The sequence below is a fragment of the Cyprinodon tularosa genome, unplaced genomic scaffold (assembly GCF_016077235.1).
Source record: "Cyprinodon tularosa strain WSP-4 unplaced genomic scaffold, ASM1607723v1 ctg30, whole genome shotgun sequence".
In the NCBI taxonomy this organism is placed as follows: domain Eukaryota; kingdom Metazoa; phylum Chordata; class Actinopteri; order Cyprinodontiformes; family Cyprinodontidae; genus Cyprinodon; species Cyprinodon tularosa.
In genome coordinates this window covers 1,473,782-1,490,178 of record NW_024039008.1, presented here as the reverse complement: position 1 = coordinate 1,490,178, position 16,397 = coordinate 1,473,782, and the positions used below count along the sequence as shown (strand labels likewise).

The 16,397-nt window shown below is 35.7% G+C and overlaps 1 protein-coding gene across 2 annotated transcripts; it reads right to left on the bottom strand.

The window, feature by feature from the left end:
• Window positions 1-741: 741 nt before the first annotated feature.
• On the bottom strand, window positions 742-14,368 carry LOC119787751 (dual specificity protein phosphatase 22-B-like). 2 transcript variants are annotated; one of them, XM_038291785.1, is made up of 7 exons: window positions 14,041-14,368; window positions 13,912-13,957; window positions 9,346-9,428; window positions 7,395-7,444; window positions 7,134-7,208; window positions 5,887-6,058; window positions 742-2,648 (listed from the first exon to the last, which is right to left on the bottom strand). In XM_038291785.1, exons 1-7 carry the CDS (start codon window positions 14,059-14,061, stop codon window positions 2,490-2,492), a joined length of 606 nt encoding a protein of 201 aa, XP_038147713.1. In that variant the 5' UTR covers window positions 14,062-14,368; the 3' UTR covers window positions 742-2,489. The 2 variants fall into 2 exon arrangements, with proteins under 2 accessions (XP_038147713.1, XP_038147714.1); XM_038291786.1 differs by having other exon boundaries at window positions 13,924-13,957; window positions 14,041-14,362.
• Window positions 14,369-16,397: the final 2,029 nt, after the last annotated feature.

Sequence of the window (16,397 nt, the reverse complement as noted above, 5' to 3'; positions counted from 1 at the left end):
TTTTTTCATAAGGAAATTTTACTTCACTTACATAGTTTCTGCTTTTTTACTGTAATCTGCTTTATAAATCATATTAACATTAAATAATCTTATGACATATTTAAGTTTTTGAAAAAAGCTCATCAATAACATGAGATAACTAATATAGGCCAACAGTATTTGGTTTAACTGTACTGAAAATAGAGAAAGTGTCCATAAAATTTTGAAGTAAATAAATTATTATTTTATTATTATATGAACTATAAATATGTTTTTGTTGTATTCTTTAATAACATTTAGATTTTTTTTCTGCATTTATTTTCCTGTTTACTTTTTTCTTAATTCTAATTTGCATTTTTCAGCAAATTTTACTTAACTTACATAGTTTCTACCTTTTATTCCTACAAACTGCTTTATAAATCATATTAATATTTATATAATCTTATCTTCTTTGTAATTATTGTTACAAACATTTTAAAAGCTCATTCAGAGGCTACGGCTACCATTAATGAGCTTGATTTCAGCAAAAAACAAAAAAAAGGAATAGCCTTTTTTTTTTTACCTTGTCTATGCTTTACTGTTGTTTAATAAAAACAGAACACCTTTAAAAATGAAATGTTTTCATATTTTAATATACAACATTACATTATGTATAAACTATTCCAGAAAAATCTGAATACTTATTTGTCTACAAAAATCCAACTTATTCGGCTACTTCTACTAATATTTTGAATTCACTTTACAAAAAGGCAGACAGTAAAGTTGGGGGAGAATGTTGAGAAGAAATTTTAATGCAGGGTTAGATTATAAAACAATATCCTAAGCAGTGAACATCTCCTGATACGATTTGATTCATCATTTGGAAATAGAAACAGTATGGAAGGAACAACAGGATGGGTAAGAAGACTATTAATCAGAAAAGCAGCCAGGTGGCCCGGCTGGAGATATCAAGAACTCAAGTAGGAGAATTGTTTAAAATGAAAACTATTAGTCATGGTTCGGATTAAACAATATGATCGGATGAGAACAAAAATTAAACTCAAAATCTACATGTGAAATGTTATATGAAGAAAAATTAACACTATATATTCCCCTGAAAAGATCATCCTTATGATGATACAAGGCCGGAAAATAATGTTATGGGAATCCTTTCCTCAGCAGGGATGGATAAAAAGGTTGGAGTTAATTGGAATTTAGGGTTTCTGTAGGGGTCCTATTAGGCCCTGCAGGTTTTAGATGTTTTCTAACTTCAGCAAAGCATTTTTTTCATTAATTGCTGATTAACAGGCTTTTACTAAACTAAAATAATCTTGATCAGGTATGCTGAAAGAGAAAAACATGTAAAAACCTGCAGGATAGTGGCCTTTGAAGGCCAACTGCACATGCCTGCTCCAAACTGGCAATAAGAGCTTCAATGGAAAGTTATAAAGTGTTAGAATAGCCCATACCAAGGTGTGATAAACTCACACATCTTCAATAATAATTATCCTAACACCAGTCAAAGTATAGAGGGAAAAAAAATCTGATTTAGAATCTGAAAATTTGATGTTCAGAGCCCATCTCCAGATACTACCTGTCCATTTGTAGAGAAGAATTGAAAATAATCTCCCCATGTTCAAAGCTGGGTGAGAATATATCAGAAGACCTGAGCATCTACCCACAACAAAATGTGCTGCTTTTAGAAAAAGATAATAAAATTCCATTATTTTCCCTTCTGCTTCACAATCATGTATATAATATAACGTCCCAGTAAAATAACCCTGAAATGTAGGGGTTAGTTTTGTCTAAGAATTATGAGTACATAGTACAAGGTACTGGTAATAAAAACAAAAAACAAAAAACGTTTAATGCATCTTAAATTCTGATGTTTCAAAAGCAGGTAACTTCTAAAATGTCAAATATGAACAAAGCTGATCGAAATGAAATCATAGCTCCCTCAGCAGTTTTTAACTTAAAAGTTCTGAACTATTTTCACCTCCTGGATGAAAGTTAACATCAATCGCACTTTATCTACACAACAAAGAATTAATTATTTTGTTTTTTTTAGGTGGAGCCTGCAGTTACTGAACTTTTGACCATTCAGATCAGTTCAAAGAATATTGATAGTATTTTAGGTAAGAAAAAAAAACTGTGATATTTGTGCTGGGAAATACAAAGTTTCTTAGTTTCTACTCTGCATAGAAACTAATACTCATAATTTAAGTCCAAGACACAGCATAACATAACTGATGGGGGGAGTGTATGCTGCTAAATGTGTGCTCACACTCAGGACTTCATGTACATACTTCTTTAGGGACACGCTTGGCTGCCCTTGCATGTTGTTTTGACAGTTGGAGGCCAAGACATGACATGACAACAGGGGTATGAAATCCCCCGGCTATTGTACACACACCAGATTCAACCATTCGTCCTCACGCGAGAAATCCTGGATAAATGTTCCTGCTGATGCAATGCCAGCAGTCCTTAGATCAGTCCTCAGGACCAGGAAGATGAGGGCAGAGAGTCTCTCTTCAGGTGTGACCTGTTCCCAGAGCTTGGGGGATGTTGGCAGAAGCAGAGCTGCTGCTGCTCCCCAGACTGCTGCTAGATTTTTTATTTAAAAGATTCTGAACTTCCTCTTCATCATTAAAGGAGTTCTTCCCATACTGTTCCATCCACCAGGCTCGATACTGAAAGGAGGGGGAAAAAGGTTTTAATTGGTATTATGAAATACTCTAAAAAGTCACCCTTCTTCCTTCAATCTGATCTTTGGGAAGCAGACCTAATCAATTCAGGAGTTATCTTTCTTCTTGACTTTGGAAAAGCATCAGCTGAAGTCACATGATCATTCGATTATCAAACTGTAAACATGTGGTTTTACAGCTGAATGGTTTGTGTTGTTTTAGCTGTAATAGAACAGCTGACAGATCAACTATACAAATGTTAAATCTACCATTCTCTGCTTACACACCCCTGTTCATCCAATCACAAACAGTCTAGAGATGTGGGAAAATGGAAGCATACAGGTTTAGTCTTTTTACTTAACAAAAATACAAAATATTTCAGAGTCTTCATCAAACATTGTTATGATAGATACAAAATGTATACATCTAGAGTTTGGTTTTCAACAACAACATACTTCTAAAAGACACCCAGACCAGTTTTACTATTGCATTGCATCATTATTTTCTTAAAGGGGCCATAGAATGATTATATAGGGTAATTGCTGTTTGTCCTTGAGGTCTCTGAATAGGGTGTGTAACATTGGTTGGGCTGAAATGACTAATTCAAGCCTTGTTATAAGCCCCAGAATGAAACGACAGGTTTTCTTCCTTTTACGGTATGCTCATGAATATTTAGATGAGCTGTGTGCTGATTCATCATTCAGCAAAGACGCATCATAGCAACAAGCACTCACTTATTGAAACATCCAATTGTTGCTATGGTAGGATGACCAGATGTCATCTTTTGCCTGGACATGTCCTACTTTTCATACCTAAAAAAAAAATGACTGGGTTGAATTTAAAAATTGTCCTGGATTTTGGTCGACTACAGTCCTGCATGTAGGCGAAACACACCAGGCACTCCCCAGGCCCCCCCTGCCTGCACGGTAAGGCAGATGGGGGGAAGCAAACCGTCACCGGGTCGGGTTCGGTCACTCCATCCCCGGCTGGCTCGGTTCGAATGCACGGTCCGGTCCAGTCAGTGAACCAAATCTGGTCACCATAGATATGCTAGCATTGCTATCAACAGCTTAGCAACAAAATATTACTTACAGCTTACGGTTGTGATGGACTTAAGCTCGGAAAAGCCCCTCGTTTCAGTAAAAGAAGTTTAGCAAATCCTGCTTTGAACCGTCCAATATTTTGAAAGCTGTCTTCAGTAAAATGCTTGGAGCACATGAACACTTAAGCATCAAAATTTGCAGGGATCTTCTGATAGAAAAAAATAATCCATGCCTGTTGAATCTTCAGATCCTTGGGATGACTGTAAAAATGTCTTCATAGTCTGTATGTGAATGTATGTCAATTTCAGGGTGTGACAAAAGTACAGGCCAGAATCAAATAAGGCAACATCATCAAATTGACGTTGATTTGACGGTGCTTCGTTTGGATTCCCCCGTTTTATGGATAAAGTTTAGAATTGTTAGATTTCCAGAGAAAGGTGTCGATGGGGTTTGAACTTCTCTGTACGTCAATTTCACCCACTGAACTATCGTTATTCATCTATGACAATGTAAACACAATTTTGCATTTTATGACCCCTTTAATGCTTTTTTTAGAGGAAAAAACATGGTGTCCTAAGCAGCAGCATCTGTATAATACATTTTATTCTCTCAGAGCACACAGGCCACTGTGCAATTAGGAAAACAGGAAAAAAAAAACAAGAAAATCACCAAGATTTAAAAAATAAAACAACACAATTAAAACATAAACGTTCCAGACAATAGGCCATGATGGTGAGAAAGTAATTTTTAACAGACAGGACTGATTTTGGACTTGAACTAAGATGGACTCTCAGTGTTGTGGACAGAAGGAAGGAATTTCCCAGTCCTCTGGTGCTGAGGCAGGCAGAAGGAACAAGGTGAGTAGAAGACGGAGATCTAAGTATTCATGAGGAAGATGTCTCATTAAAGAATAAGACACACTGCACCTTTTCCAATGTGGATGTTTCACAGAATTATAAGCATAACGTTTACATTGCATAGGACCCTTTCAGACATTTTTCTGCATTAACCACTCGAGTGTCAATGATTTTAATGCAGTTCCAACTTAAAAGCTTAAAGGCCGAGTGTTAGCAGCTACTTATGTCCAAAAGGAACAATTTGGCTAACCGCTGGCAGGAAAGCTTTATAAAACCTGACTGAATTTAATGTTGTCTTTAAAAGAACGCAAATAATTAATAAAGGAATATAAGACTACTTGAACCACAAAACATCCCTACAGCATAATACTACCACTACCATGCTTGACAGGGGTCCTCTGAGGTTTGAAGCCCTCACATTGACTCTTGCACTTCAGTAATTGTTTATTGTATAATCAGGTTGTTAAATATTTCAACATACTGAAATATTAAGATAAATGTATTAAATATACTTTAATGAAATCACCTTCCTTAAACCAAGCAGGCAAAATTTTTCGGATCTCTGACTGTCCTGTTTTTCTGTCTGCACTATCAGCTTCTTTTTCTGAGCTAAGAAGCAACAGCTCTCAAGGTGATCTTTTGCTGCAGGCGGCCCTTTTGTTTCAATGTTGATTGTTTTGTGTGTTCAGAGTTAGTATTCCACATATCTTGGTTGTAATGAGTAGTTAATTAAGTTGCAGCTGGTTTTCTATTTCATTAAACCAGCCTGACCAATTTACCTCACCATCAACAAAACATTCTCATCCACACAACTGCAGCTCAAGAGACATTTTCTCTATTTTAGAAAATTTTCTCGGTGTGTGACAACCTCTGCGGATCTGTTTCTGAAATAGAGAAGACTTAGACAACTTAGTCTTTGACAACTTTTTATTGTCATTTTGTATACACAGAGTGTATACAAACAGTAAATGAACATTTCCATTCCATAAAGTGCAGCAGTGATCAAATATAGAGTGTGGGAGAATAAAACAAATGGTGCATTTATATGGAAGTTCAGAGCATAGATATAAATATATTATGTATCAATATAAATATAATTTATGTATAAATATATAAACAGAGAAGAAATACTTTGGGTATAACATCCATGCAGTGTTTTAAGCCCCTTGGATCCTTTTTTAGTAAAAAAAAAAAAAGAGACTGCACCTATATGAATAGCATCAGAATCCAAGCACTGCATGGGAACCCCTTTAAATACTCTTTTAACCCCTAAAAGGTATTGTTTAAAAATCAGTGTCCATATACTGTAACTGTACTTAAATGTACATAAATGTGATGACTAACCTCTGCCAGTTCTGTGTTTTCAAACTCCTCCAGTTGCCTCAGAAAGCCCAGGTTGGGACCTGCACATGGCCGGGCCGCCCTGATGGCTGCCAGGGACTCCACCCAGCCTCGTCCCGTTACCGTCATGATGTAAGCGACCACCAGAGTGACACTGCGGGACACTCCTGCCACGCTGGCAAGCACAGACCCCGAGTTAGTAATTCATCTCCTGTTCAGATTCTCTGCTTTAGTGTACAAATGAAGTGAAACCCACTCCTGAAGCTGTGGTTAAATTACTGCTGTGTTCTGATTGATATAAGAGAAGATGAAAGGTGAGGACAATTTCTATGAAAGTTCTTAACTAAAAAGCCTTATAGTCTGGACCTTTTTGGTGTGGCTGAAAATGAGACCTGAACGAATAAAACCTGAGAGTTTTCAGTTATTCTGAGGTAAATCCCTATTTCAACAAGGGAATAGAGCTGACTCCTTCTGAGCTCTCAAAGTTTTTAGATTTGTCCCTTACAAGCAGTCAACTGTTCTATAATTAGGCTGTTTTCCAGGTAATCCACAAGTATTTTAAAGCCTTCAAACATCAGCTGCATTTTTCTTTTAAAAAGAATGTCATTCTAATCAATGGAACAAAAGGTTAGGTAAAAAAAAAAATGAGTACCAACCAAACAAAGACCTGAGAGATTCATCATGTTTAACTTTTGTGTCAAAATATAATCTCTTTCTATAAAGTGCCTCCATAAAGGAATCCATACTCTTACATTTCTTTTTTTTTTTTTCATACAGAGTCCTGTCTGGCAATGTGGCAATAAGAATAATGGTCTTGATGCCAAAAAGAGCCCAACAGATTTTACTTTCACAAGAGTAGCATTGTTCTTACATTTCTAAGCCTTCTCTCACATCACAGCCACTAACATTAATTGATATTTTTAAAGTTTTTATGTGACAGGCAAGCATAAAGTAGTGTGTAAGTGTGAAATATGCATAGAATCCCCATAACATGCTGCTGCCACGACCATGTTTCCCCATGGGGGTCATGTGGTCAGGATGATGATAGTTGTACCAAAATTTAAATAAGGGCTTTAGATTAACTGAGGTTAAAAACAAATTATTTACACTATTCAATCAAAAAAGTATGCATTATTTTATTTTGCTCTGTCATATTCATTCTATACAACTAAAACATTTCTAGTTCCAAATAAGTAAGTTATACTGAAGTATTATTAAGAGAGTTTTTGTGTCTGAGAACCTGCACTCACCAGTGTACAAGGCAGCCCTGTCCTTTCAGTCGGCTCTCATGGATAAAAATGATGCTCTCCCTAAAGTATTGAATCCTGAAAAAAAAACATTAAACCAATCAGCTTATCCTTAAAATAACAGAAACGGGAAAAGAAATTTTATAGATCAAATGCATATATTTTAGTTGTTATTGTTTTGCTTTGAGTTGCACAACAGGATGAATCCAGAATTAAAAATGTCCAAATGTGCGAAATCTGATTTTTATTTTTTTCAGCACTCACAGGTTTTGCTTTGAGTGGTCAGCAGCGGATATACAGAGATAAGTCATGTCCTGCACAGAAAAAAAGCAAGAAGATGAAACAGCTCAACTCACACAAATTCCCTTAAACCATGTTTGAAAATAAAGAAATAAAGATTTTATAAATATATGTTTTTTAGGGTTCTGTATTCTGAGGTCATCTGAATGCAAATGTAGTGGATTTAACACACTTCCTGTTTTTTCATGAGACCTGCCCTGAAACCTTGCAGTCCTTGCCTTGTAAGCGAGGTAGATCATGACATTTCTATATGTGTGTGTTTTTTTTTTTACTGTTCTTTGCACCTGGCAGCTGACGGTACCTAAACTGGACAGAAACCACCTCATCCTGCTATGACTGCACCCGTGCAAAAACCCCGGAGTCCTCAGGGACACAGCATACTCTGGAAGTGCTCCAGACACTTTTCATAAGCTTTGGTAAAAATATATCGACAGGCTATGCACTAATTACTTAATTTCTGACCCTATGGGTGCAGTTACTTGAGATCTTGTGCCTTTGCAAAATCAATCTTAATGCTCTTCACAGGTGTCCTTTCAAACCCAGAATTTAAAAAGGTATCCATTCCTAACTATTATGCATGCTCATAATCAAATGCTATATTTGTAATAGAAACAAATGCATAACAGATTTAAATGTAACTGGATTTTTTTTTGGTAGTTTGATCATCACAACTGAATCTCTATATGTCACATCTGACCTCTGAGACTTAGTGGTTGCAAATTTTACCTTCCTCTCTCAGGAACCATCACGTCGTCTTCCAAGAAATCAATCAGTCAGCAGTTTGACTGTTGGGTATGCAAATAAACCGTCCCATCTGGCCACTCTGTCTAAAAAAGACCTGAGTCATCCTCAATCATAGACTTAGTGAAAAAAAAAAGGGCATGCAATTTATAATAGGACATTAAGTTAAGTTTGAGTGAATAACAGTATAGAGTATATGGCTAAGAAGTGATCTGAGGCCCAAAACCTTTGAAAAGTTTTGGTGGTTGACCAGTTTGGGTAGTGATACTGGGTAATACAAGTTGCTGTTTCTCTTCAATGTTCAATGAAACATTCTGACATGGACGGAGAAAGTGTACAGAAAACTCTAAGTACTTTTCACGATCGCTTTCAGCAAGGAAAAGATGAAAGTTGTGAAAGCGAAGACTGAGGATGACAGACAGATTAACAAGCACAACCGATGTTGGAATACCTTATATCTCTCTTAGTTTCCAACCTTTGATCAAAATTGTTTTAAAGAAAAAAAGGATTTTCTTGCATTTGCAGCCACATCTGAAAGCCCCAACTAAAACCCAGAGTATTTTTTTTTATCCAGTTCTATTCTGAATAGTTTTGGAGGAATCGATGTGCGGAGCTAAAAGCATTTTGTGGGGAAAATATACCATCGAGCAGCAGCTGCATCAGCTGAAGCAGACTTTCACACACTGACTGAAATTCCAAAAAATACTGAAGCCTCCCTACTGATCATGCTTATTTTAGTGAAACTTGGTCAATTTCAGATCATATGACTGTCACACAAATGAAAATATGAACATCTGTCCATTATGGCTGACTTTCATAAGAACTGAACTTAAGCCTATCGAACGAATGATCTTGCATGAAGAATTTTCTGAATTTTAGGAAGCATATAAAATCAAAGGGTCTTCCCTTAGGATTGCATATTTTTATGAATTATTTAGGTATATGCTGAACATCTTTTTCATTCATAAAGGTATCCATACCTAGCTGCAGGGAGATATAACTCTGAAGAGACATGGCAGCTCCGCAGAAGTTTCACACTTTCATAATGAGTATTGATCATAAGAGACGCTGAGGGGAAACAACTGAGGACACTGTGTGCTCGATAGGTGGATCAAGCTTGGGGTCATGGAGTCATGAAGGCTCATATAAGAAGCCCAGCTTGAAGCGGCCTCACCTCCAGGACGGGGGCAGCTGTGTCATGGATCGAGAGGATGTGAGTGATGTTGTGCCGCGCCAGCAGATCCCGGTCTCGTGCATCTGTGGTTCACAAAGAAAAATCAAGAAATGTAAAATATTTTCTACATTCAAACACAAATATCAGCATTGAAGCTGCAACCTAAATAAAGCCTTTTTTGCCCAACAACACCCCCCTCCCTCAATGTCTTCCAAGCAAATATGGCTGTATGGTTTTAAAGTTTTGCTCCTCTTTTGAACTGAAAGAAAAACCGGAAAACCAATGTTTCTAAAACAGTGCAACAGCTTGGCCCAAAAGCAAGAAACAGTAATTGTTTTAATCAAATTTTGTTCTTTAAAAGGAAGCCAAATTTTTTCTACGATGGACAGATGTGCTTTGACTCTTTTTTTCTCATGCTTTGCAAGTGTGCAGGATGCTGCTAATGCCACCCAAAAAGACTTCACTGAGCCCCCTGACAAAGCATAATCAACAAACCTCAAATAACCTTAAACTTTAGAGATTATGTATGATAAAATATATGTAAAGAAATAGACAGTAAACTGTTCAGGGTAATCACGAAACAGAAAATTATATTAAAGCCATTGCAAAAAGGCTAAACACTCTCCAATACATAAAAAGCAAAAAATAAATCTAACAAAATGTTAGATTTTAAGACTAAAAGTTTTTTGTTTAAAAAAATAAACAGTGTAGGTGATAAAAAAGATCAAATATTCAGTTAATCTGCAAACATTTTTTTGGCTTTAGTTTGACAGACCCCATCATGAATGCATGGCCTGCAGAACCCTACTTACTATAAAATTGACCTTGCCACCTTTGGCTTGGTTTTTAATGTAAGAATATTCATTGAAGGCTGGTAACCAAACTCATCTGAACAGAAAATGACTGCAAAAAATATTGCATTGCTTTGAAGCAGCTTTAGCCTGACCTCCACAAGGCTCTTAGTTGCATGCTTGGTGTGAGGGATTGGTGTCGAGTCAATGAGTCCATGCAAGCAGCTGGTTTTCCTTAGATAGAAAACTTTGAACCAACCTGACTTTGTGATCTTGTTAAACTGTCCCTGTAAGGACTCTAGAGATGACATGTGTTGTGAATTAGCACTATATTAATAAACTGAATTGAATTAATCAGCACTGGAAAGTGATTCAAATTTGAAAAGTGAGAGTAAAGGAACTGAACCAGAATTCTAAACATTAATGGTACCTATAGACTTAATATTGGTGTGCATGGACAATACTGATCTTTGGAATCTATTCCAAATTTTTATTTTTAACTATTTTTTAAGGCAGATAGTTACAGAAACGAATTTATCAAACTGATTTGAGGCAGTTTTCATTGGATTTATTTAATAAGAATAATTTCACAAATGAGATATTAAGTTCTAGTAGGTTATGAATGGTTTCAGGCCTACTGTAACTTTTACAATACTCTGATTTGATTAATTGTCTTTAATTCTGAAACCTGCACACGTTTCAGCTAACATATTAAGTGTTCAAATTTATTCTGTTTGTTGTTTTTGTTATTTTAATAATATTATTATTGGTAAATTGCACTGTTGGGTATTGTTGTTAGGATGTGCTGCCTGATCTTTCTTGTGCTTTTTGCTCCCAATCGGCTCATTATTTTAAATAAATACTCTGTTCTTATAAACTCACAGGTTTAATAAACAATAACAAATCATTTAAACATTTTTAATCATTTGTTTTTTCAGAGCTTTATCAAATTTGTTTGATACAACACTGTGACATCTGAACACGTTGATCTTGGATGATGGCATCTATTGGAAGGATAATAGGATTCCTTTGTTTTAGTAAAAGGCAGAGTAACTCAGCACAGCAGAGAATAAACAGGCTTTCACATCTCTATTTTTATCCACAACTTATCAAGGCATATATTTATCTTCTTAATAGTGTTCAAGGACATGCACAATGTTTCCTGAAGGACAAAGACAGCTGAAAATACTGTACTTCATGTAGCTAAATTAGCCTAAGCACAACATCTATATCGAGCCATTCATTAAAGATACTGCTACATGGCTATTTGAGCAATTAGATGAGCCCTTGAATGATAAAAAAGTAAAAGTACAAAGTAAATAAACCCAGTTAACAAATGTAAGTGCCAGTATCACGATTAATGCCTCTAAAGTCATGTTGTAGCAAAAAAAATGTGTTTTTCTCACTCTCAGAGTGTTTTTCATGAATTTCTTATAGTAGCAATTTTGTTAACTTTCTTAATATATTCGGGCAAGTTGGTGTTTCCTGTTATTATATTGACATGATTTTTTTCCATCAAAATATCCATATTTTTTAATGTTAAAAATGTAATGTCTTGTCCTGGATTCCAATAACTCTATTGGCTTGAAATTTTGATTTTGAAAGTATTTCACTGAGTGCTCTATAAAGGGTTGTAGCAGAGCAGCTGCAGTTAAAGAATCCGGGTGGAATTCAATTTTTTCAATTATATACATTTATATGTCATTTATATACACGGTCATAACCAATACATTGCATTTCAATGGGGCTCCTTTGTGGGATTAAAGTTATCTTTTAAAAATAGCGACCAATGAACATACTTTATTCAGCAAACATCACTGTATTTAATTTTTTTTTAAAATATATTTTCAAGTCGTATTAAAAAAAAAAAAAAATCATAATTAATTAAAAGTATACAAAAATAAAGGCTTTAAAATATCGGGTATTTGTAATCAATATGTGTAATAATAGCTGAATGCCTTAACCTAAGTTTAAAAATTCTCCATAAGCAGAACTAGGTAGTAAAATACAACCTCATTAATAGTTTTAAGTTGTGTCAAGTTTGCTATATATACCAGACGTGCAGCCAAATTAAGAAGTTGATCCTCATTGACCCAGGGTGACAAAATATAAATATCTAAAATACAACTAATATAAGTTTCATATCTGTAATTTTTAGCATATGATGGTTTTTACAGCAGTCAGTGAAACCGTTACAGAAAGTTATCGATGGATTTAATTTATTTCATACGACTTTCATTTTGTCTGTTTACTCAGACGAAGAACACAAGTGAGAGATCCAGTTTTGAAGTGACTGCTTGGTGATGGACTGCAACCATCTGAGCACTTTAGTTCATTTACAGCCATACTTTGCTGTTTGTTTGTGTATTGCTTCTTAGTTTATTTGGTATTTCATTTGTTCCCCAGATTTTAGCTTGACCATAGTTTCACAGTTTGACTTAAGTTTGGTTTCAAAAGTAAGATGAAGGCATTCAGACCACTTGATTAGAGTTTGATTTACAATTAAAATTCATAAATTAGCGACCTGATGACTATTGTTACTAGGAGAAATGTCACTTTTGTAAAAATAAAAAGTATAGCAGACATACAAATCAGGACTTCGCTCTTCATAGATATCATCACTGTATGTAGTTATTACAACAGATCTGACAGTCTGACCTCTGCGGTCATGAAACCCTTTGAGCAATTGCTGCTGAGGACTATTAATGACATTACAGGCCTCCTGCTGGACTGCTGCATTGGGCAGTCAATGTGGGACAACTGCCTCCACCATCATGATAGGTTAGTGGACTTCATCTTCAACACCATTAACCCGCGCATTATTATCCACCAGAAGCTCACCCTGCTCACCAGCCCCCACCTGTCATTGGATCACCAACTCTCTGAGTGGTAGCAGCAGGTGAGGTCGGGGAGCATCTTCTGCTCAAGAACCAACCCAACATTTTTCCTTCATTAGGATATTATAAAAACCAAATATGTTGTTTATATTAGTATATAGACCTAATGTCTGCATTCCATCAGGACTGTTACAGAAGTAAAATGTCTTGTTTGTGCACACAATCTATAAAATAAAGTTAATACTAATACTTAGTGTAAAATATTGGTACATGAGTTATACCTCTTTTTTTGTATAATGCATGACAGGTAACCCTGAGGCGTCAACACTTGCATAGCATTTTTCTTTTCTAACACAAAGCTATTTTGAATTTGCTAGGTGACAAACAGAAAAGGACTTAAAAGGCCCCGATAACATGAAAGGTTTTATTTTTCCTATTTGGCAGCATTTTTTAGAACAGGTTACGTTTACAAAAACTCTTCCCCATGTTTTCATACCACCGCCTACGTGTTTATGGTTCAACGTGTGCCGTATATATATTTATAATGTAAGAAAACAACAACCTCTTGCTTGCGTTTGTTTTGTGGAAACATTTGGAATGCAGCTTACATCAGGGACACCCCCACAGCGTGGGGCATCCCCTCCCACGCCTACACTCTTCATATTCACAATTGTCAAGATTTATGTTCCTCCAGCAGCTGCACACCTCGAACACAGCGGAAACACTTCAGTAAAGACAAAAACAGTACCGTAAAAGCTTTTTATTTTTTCCCAAAATGCAGCACTTCAATCATTCAGCTTCACACTGTGACCTCTCTACTCTATAGAAACCAAGCTCAGTGTAGCAATTCACCACATGCTTCTCCATATGAGGAACTGAAACGTGTTCTACTACGTTATCCTAAAAATGATGAAAAAAGGAATCTTTTCTTCACTCACATGATGACTTACCTTTAACATTGCCAAGATAAAGGTCTGGTAAGATCTAAAAAGAAAGAGGAATTAGAGCTGAAAGGACAATGCAAAAAGGATTTAGGTGATTTAAACTAATTCTTCATGATACTGTACCTTATTTATTCCATTACCCATCCTCGACTAAATGTCTTATGTGAATAATTTCAGGTCTAAGAAAATTTGTAAGGTCTTTATCTCCAGATTTCTGCCTCTGGGAGAAAATCCTGATGCTCTACAGCAGCACTGGTCTCAAATGACGAGCTGCGTCTCACTGTCCTCCAACCATCCTTGATAACTTCTTCGGGGTCAACCAAAATATCACAAAGACTTTGACACGTCCACAGCTCATACGCTAAGAGATCTTTCACCAGTAGCATGTTGATAAGTATTGCATAATGTCACCTTAGTAGTGGAGCACACTGCTGGGATGTTTATATTTAGAACAGGTGGTGTCACGGGATCGTGCATAGATGCATACCAGCCAGACAAAGATGGTCGAGGGCCAGTAGAAACAGGAGAACATCTACAGCAGGGTGACGTCTGGTTGTCACTATGCGCTGAGCTGTTCTACCATAAAAGGAACACTTCTCAATCAGGCTCAAAATACTTGCAATAAATCACATTTTTAACTGGTTATGCTTGAATAAGAAAGAGGAAATCTACAATTCACCTTCAGTTGTGAAAATTTTTCATCAGATATTTTTGTAAAAATACTTTGAAACTGACAATTTTCTGTGTAAGTGCATTAAAATAAGACATTGCAATTCTTTCAGTAGATTTGATAAATAAAGAGCTCTAACTTTCAGTTTATTTAAGAAAATCATGCAAAAGCATCAGACCCAAAATATAAAGTCAGTTTAGCCGTGAAACTAAGAATCACCCCATTTAACTTTAATTCTTGCTCTCTTTACTATCTCGTTGAACACACTTCATGTTTTGCATTTCCAGTAAATCTGGCGACACCTTCAGCGCATCGCTCAGAGGCGACCAGGGTATTTTTAGCCCGGTTTTTGTCTTACGTTCCTTTATGTGGTTCAGATCATGGCACAGCTCAGACTTATTAACAAGCACAGGAGTGCAGAGGCGTTTACAAAAAAACCGGGGAGGCCTTGAACAGCTCATCAGGACGAGTCAGACATAAACATTGTTTTTTTTTTTTGTTGAGGTTTATATAAAAAGAAAAGAATACTTTTAAATCATTCCAGTAAACTCTTTTGTTTGATGGTTTTCAACAAAGCATCAAACTTCAGTTATTATTGCAACTTATTACAACTGTAACCTCCCTTATGCTATCATAGACAAAATCTATGTAGAACACCCCACAACTTTGGAACAAAACAAATTAGTAAAAATGTTTTATTTATTTGCTGTAAAATCTTGCACAGACATTTATGCTTCAAATATCATTAACATTTCAAATATTTAACTCACAGAGGATTGATCTGTAAAGGCAACAGTTTAATGTTAGCAAACAAAGGTAAATGTCTAGAAGATCAGGGGTTTTCAATTAAAAATAAATCTGTATTATTTTGATTTAGGAAGTTTATTATTTGTGTTTTGCATAACTGTTTCAGAAGATTTAGAAGAAAATTGGATGATCTTATACAGGTTAATAAAAACAAATTTGTTCAAAATTAACCACAGAAGCCAAAGAATACTTAAGAGGGCCCAGATCAGAACACTGGGATGCTTTATTGTAATGAAACTAAGAATATTACAGAGATATTCCAGCCCACAGGATATTCCATTATAAGAGCAAAGACTTTAATATCTGTATGAACTTCAAGCTGTGAGATGACGAGCTCAGTCTGTCAAATGTGACAGGAAGGTTTAAAAAAACAATTAACATTTTTCTACTCTAAGCATCACAAGTTAAGGTTATTAATATATTGACACAATGGTGCATTCAATTTCTTTACAAATCCCAAAGTGGGGTTAATTTATCCTATTACTGTTTATGCCATATGCAGAGGTGGGTAGAGTATCGGAAAATTGTACTCAATTAAGAGTAGCCCTAATTCATCATGTCTACCCAAGTAAAGTGAAACTTAAGAAATGACTCAAATAAGGTAAAATAAAAATGTATTGAATTAAAAGGCCACTTTGGTATGGAGCAACTGATCTAAAAACTATGTTAAGTTGCAAGAAATGTATAAATACTGGTGTTACAGCATACAATGATCACACAATAACAATTTCAGGTTAAAAACATCTTTTACAATAGAAGTTTAATTATATATTTTTATTATAACGATATATACTGTATTTTATGCATACAGGTTAGAAGAGGGTAAGCATACTTCCAGTAATGATACAGTATATTGTTCACTATTTGCTTCATTAAGTGATACTAGCACTTATCTTCCATGGTGGACAGTCCATCACAGAGCAGCACAGACTACGCCCTAAACTCTAGAGTAGACTCTGAACTCCTTTAGGCTGTGGGTGAATTGGGAGCTTCTGTAGTTTGT

Excerpts from the sequence above, each read along its gene's own strand:
- LOC119787751 (XM_038291785.1), bottom strand. The coding sequence starts at position 14,061 with ATGGGTAATGGAATAAATAAG. Across the intron at positions 7,445-9,345 it reads CAGCTGCCCCCGTCCTGGAG|GACATGACTTATCTCTGTAT; the intron begins GTGAGGCCGCTT and ends TTTTCTGTGCAG. Across the intron at positions 6,059-7,133 it reads CAGGGCTGCCTTGTACACTG|CGTGGCAGGAGTGTCCCGCA; the intron begins GTGAGTGCAGGT and ends TGTGCTTGCCAG.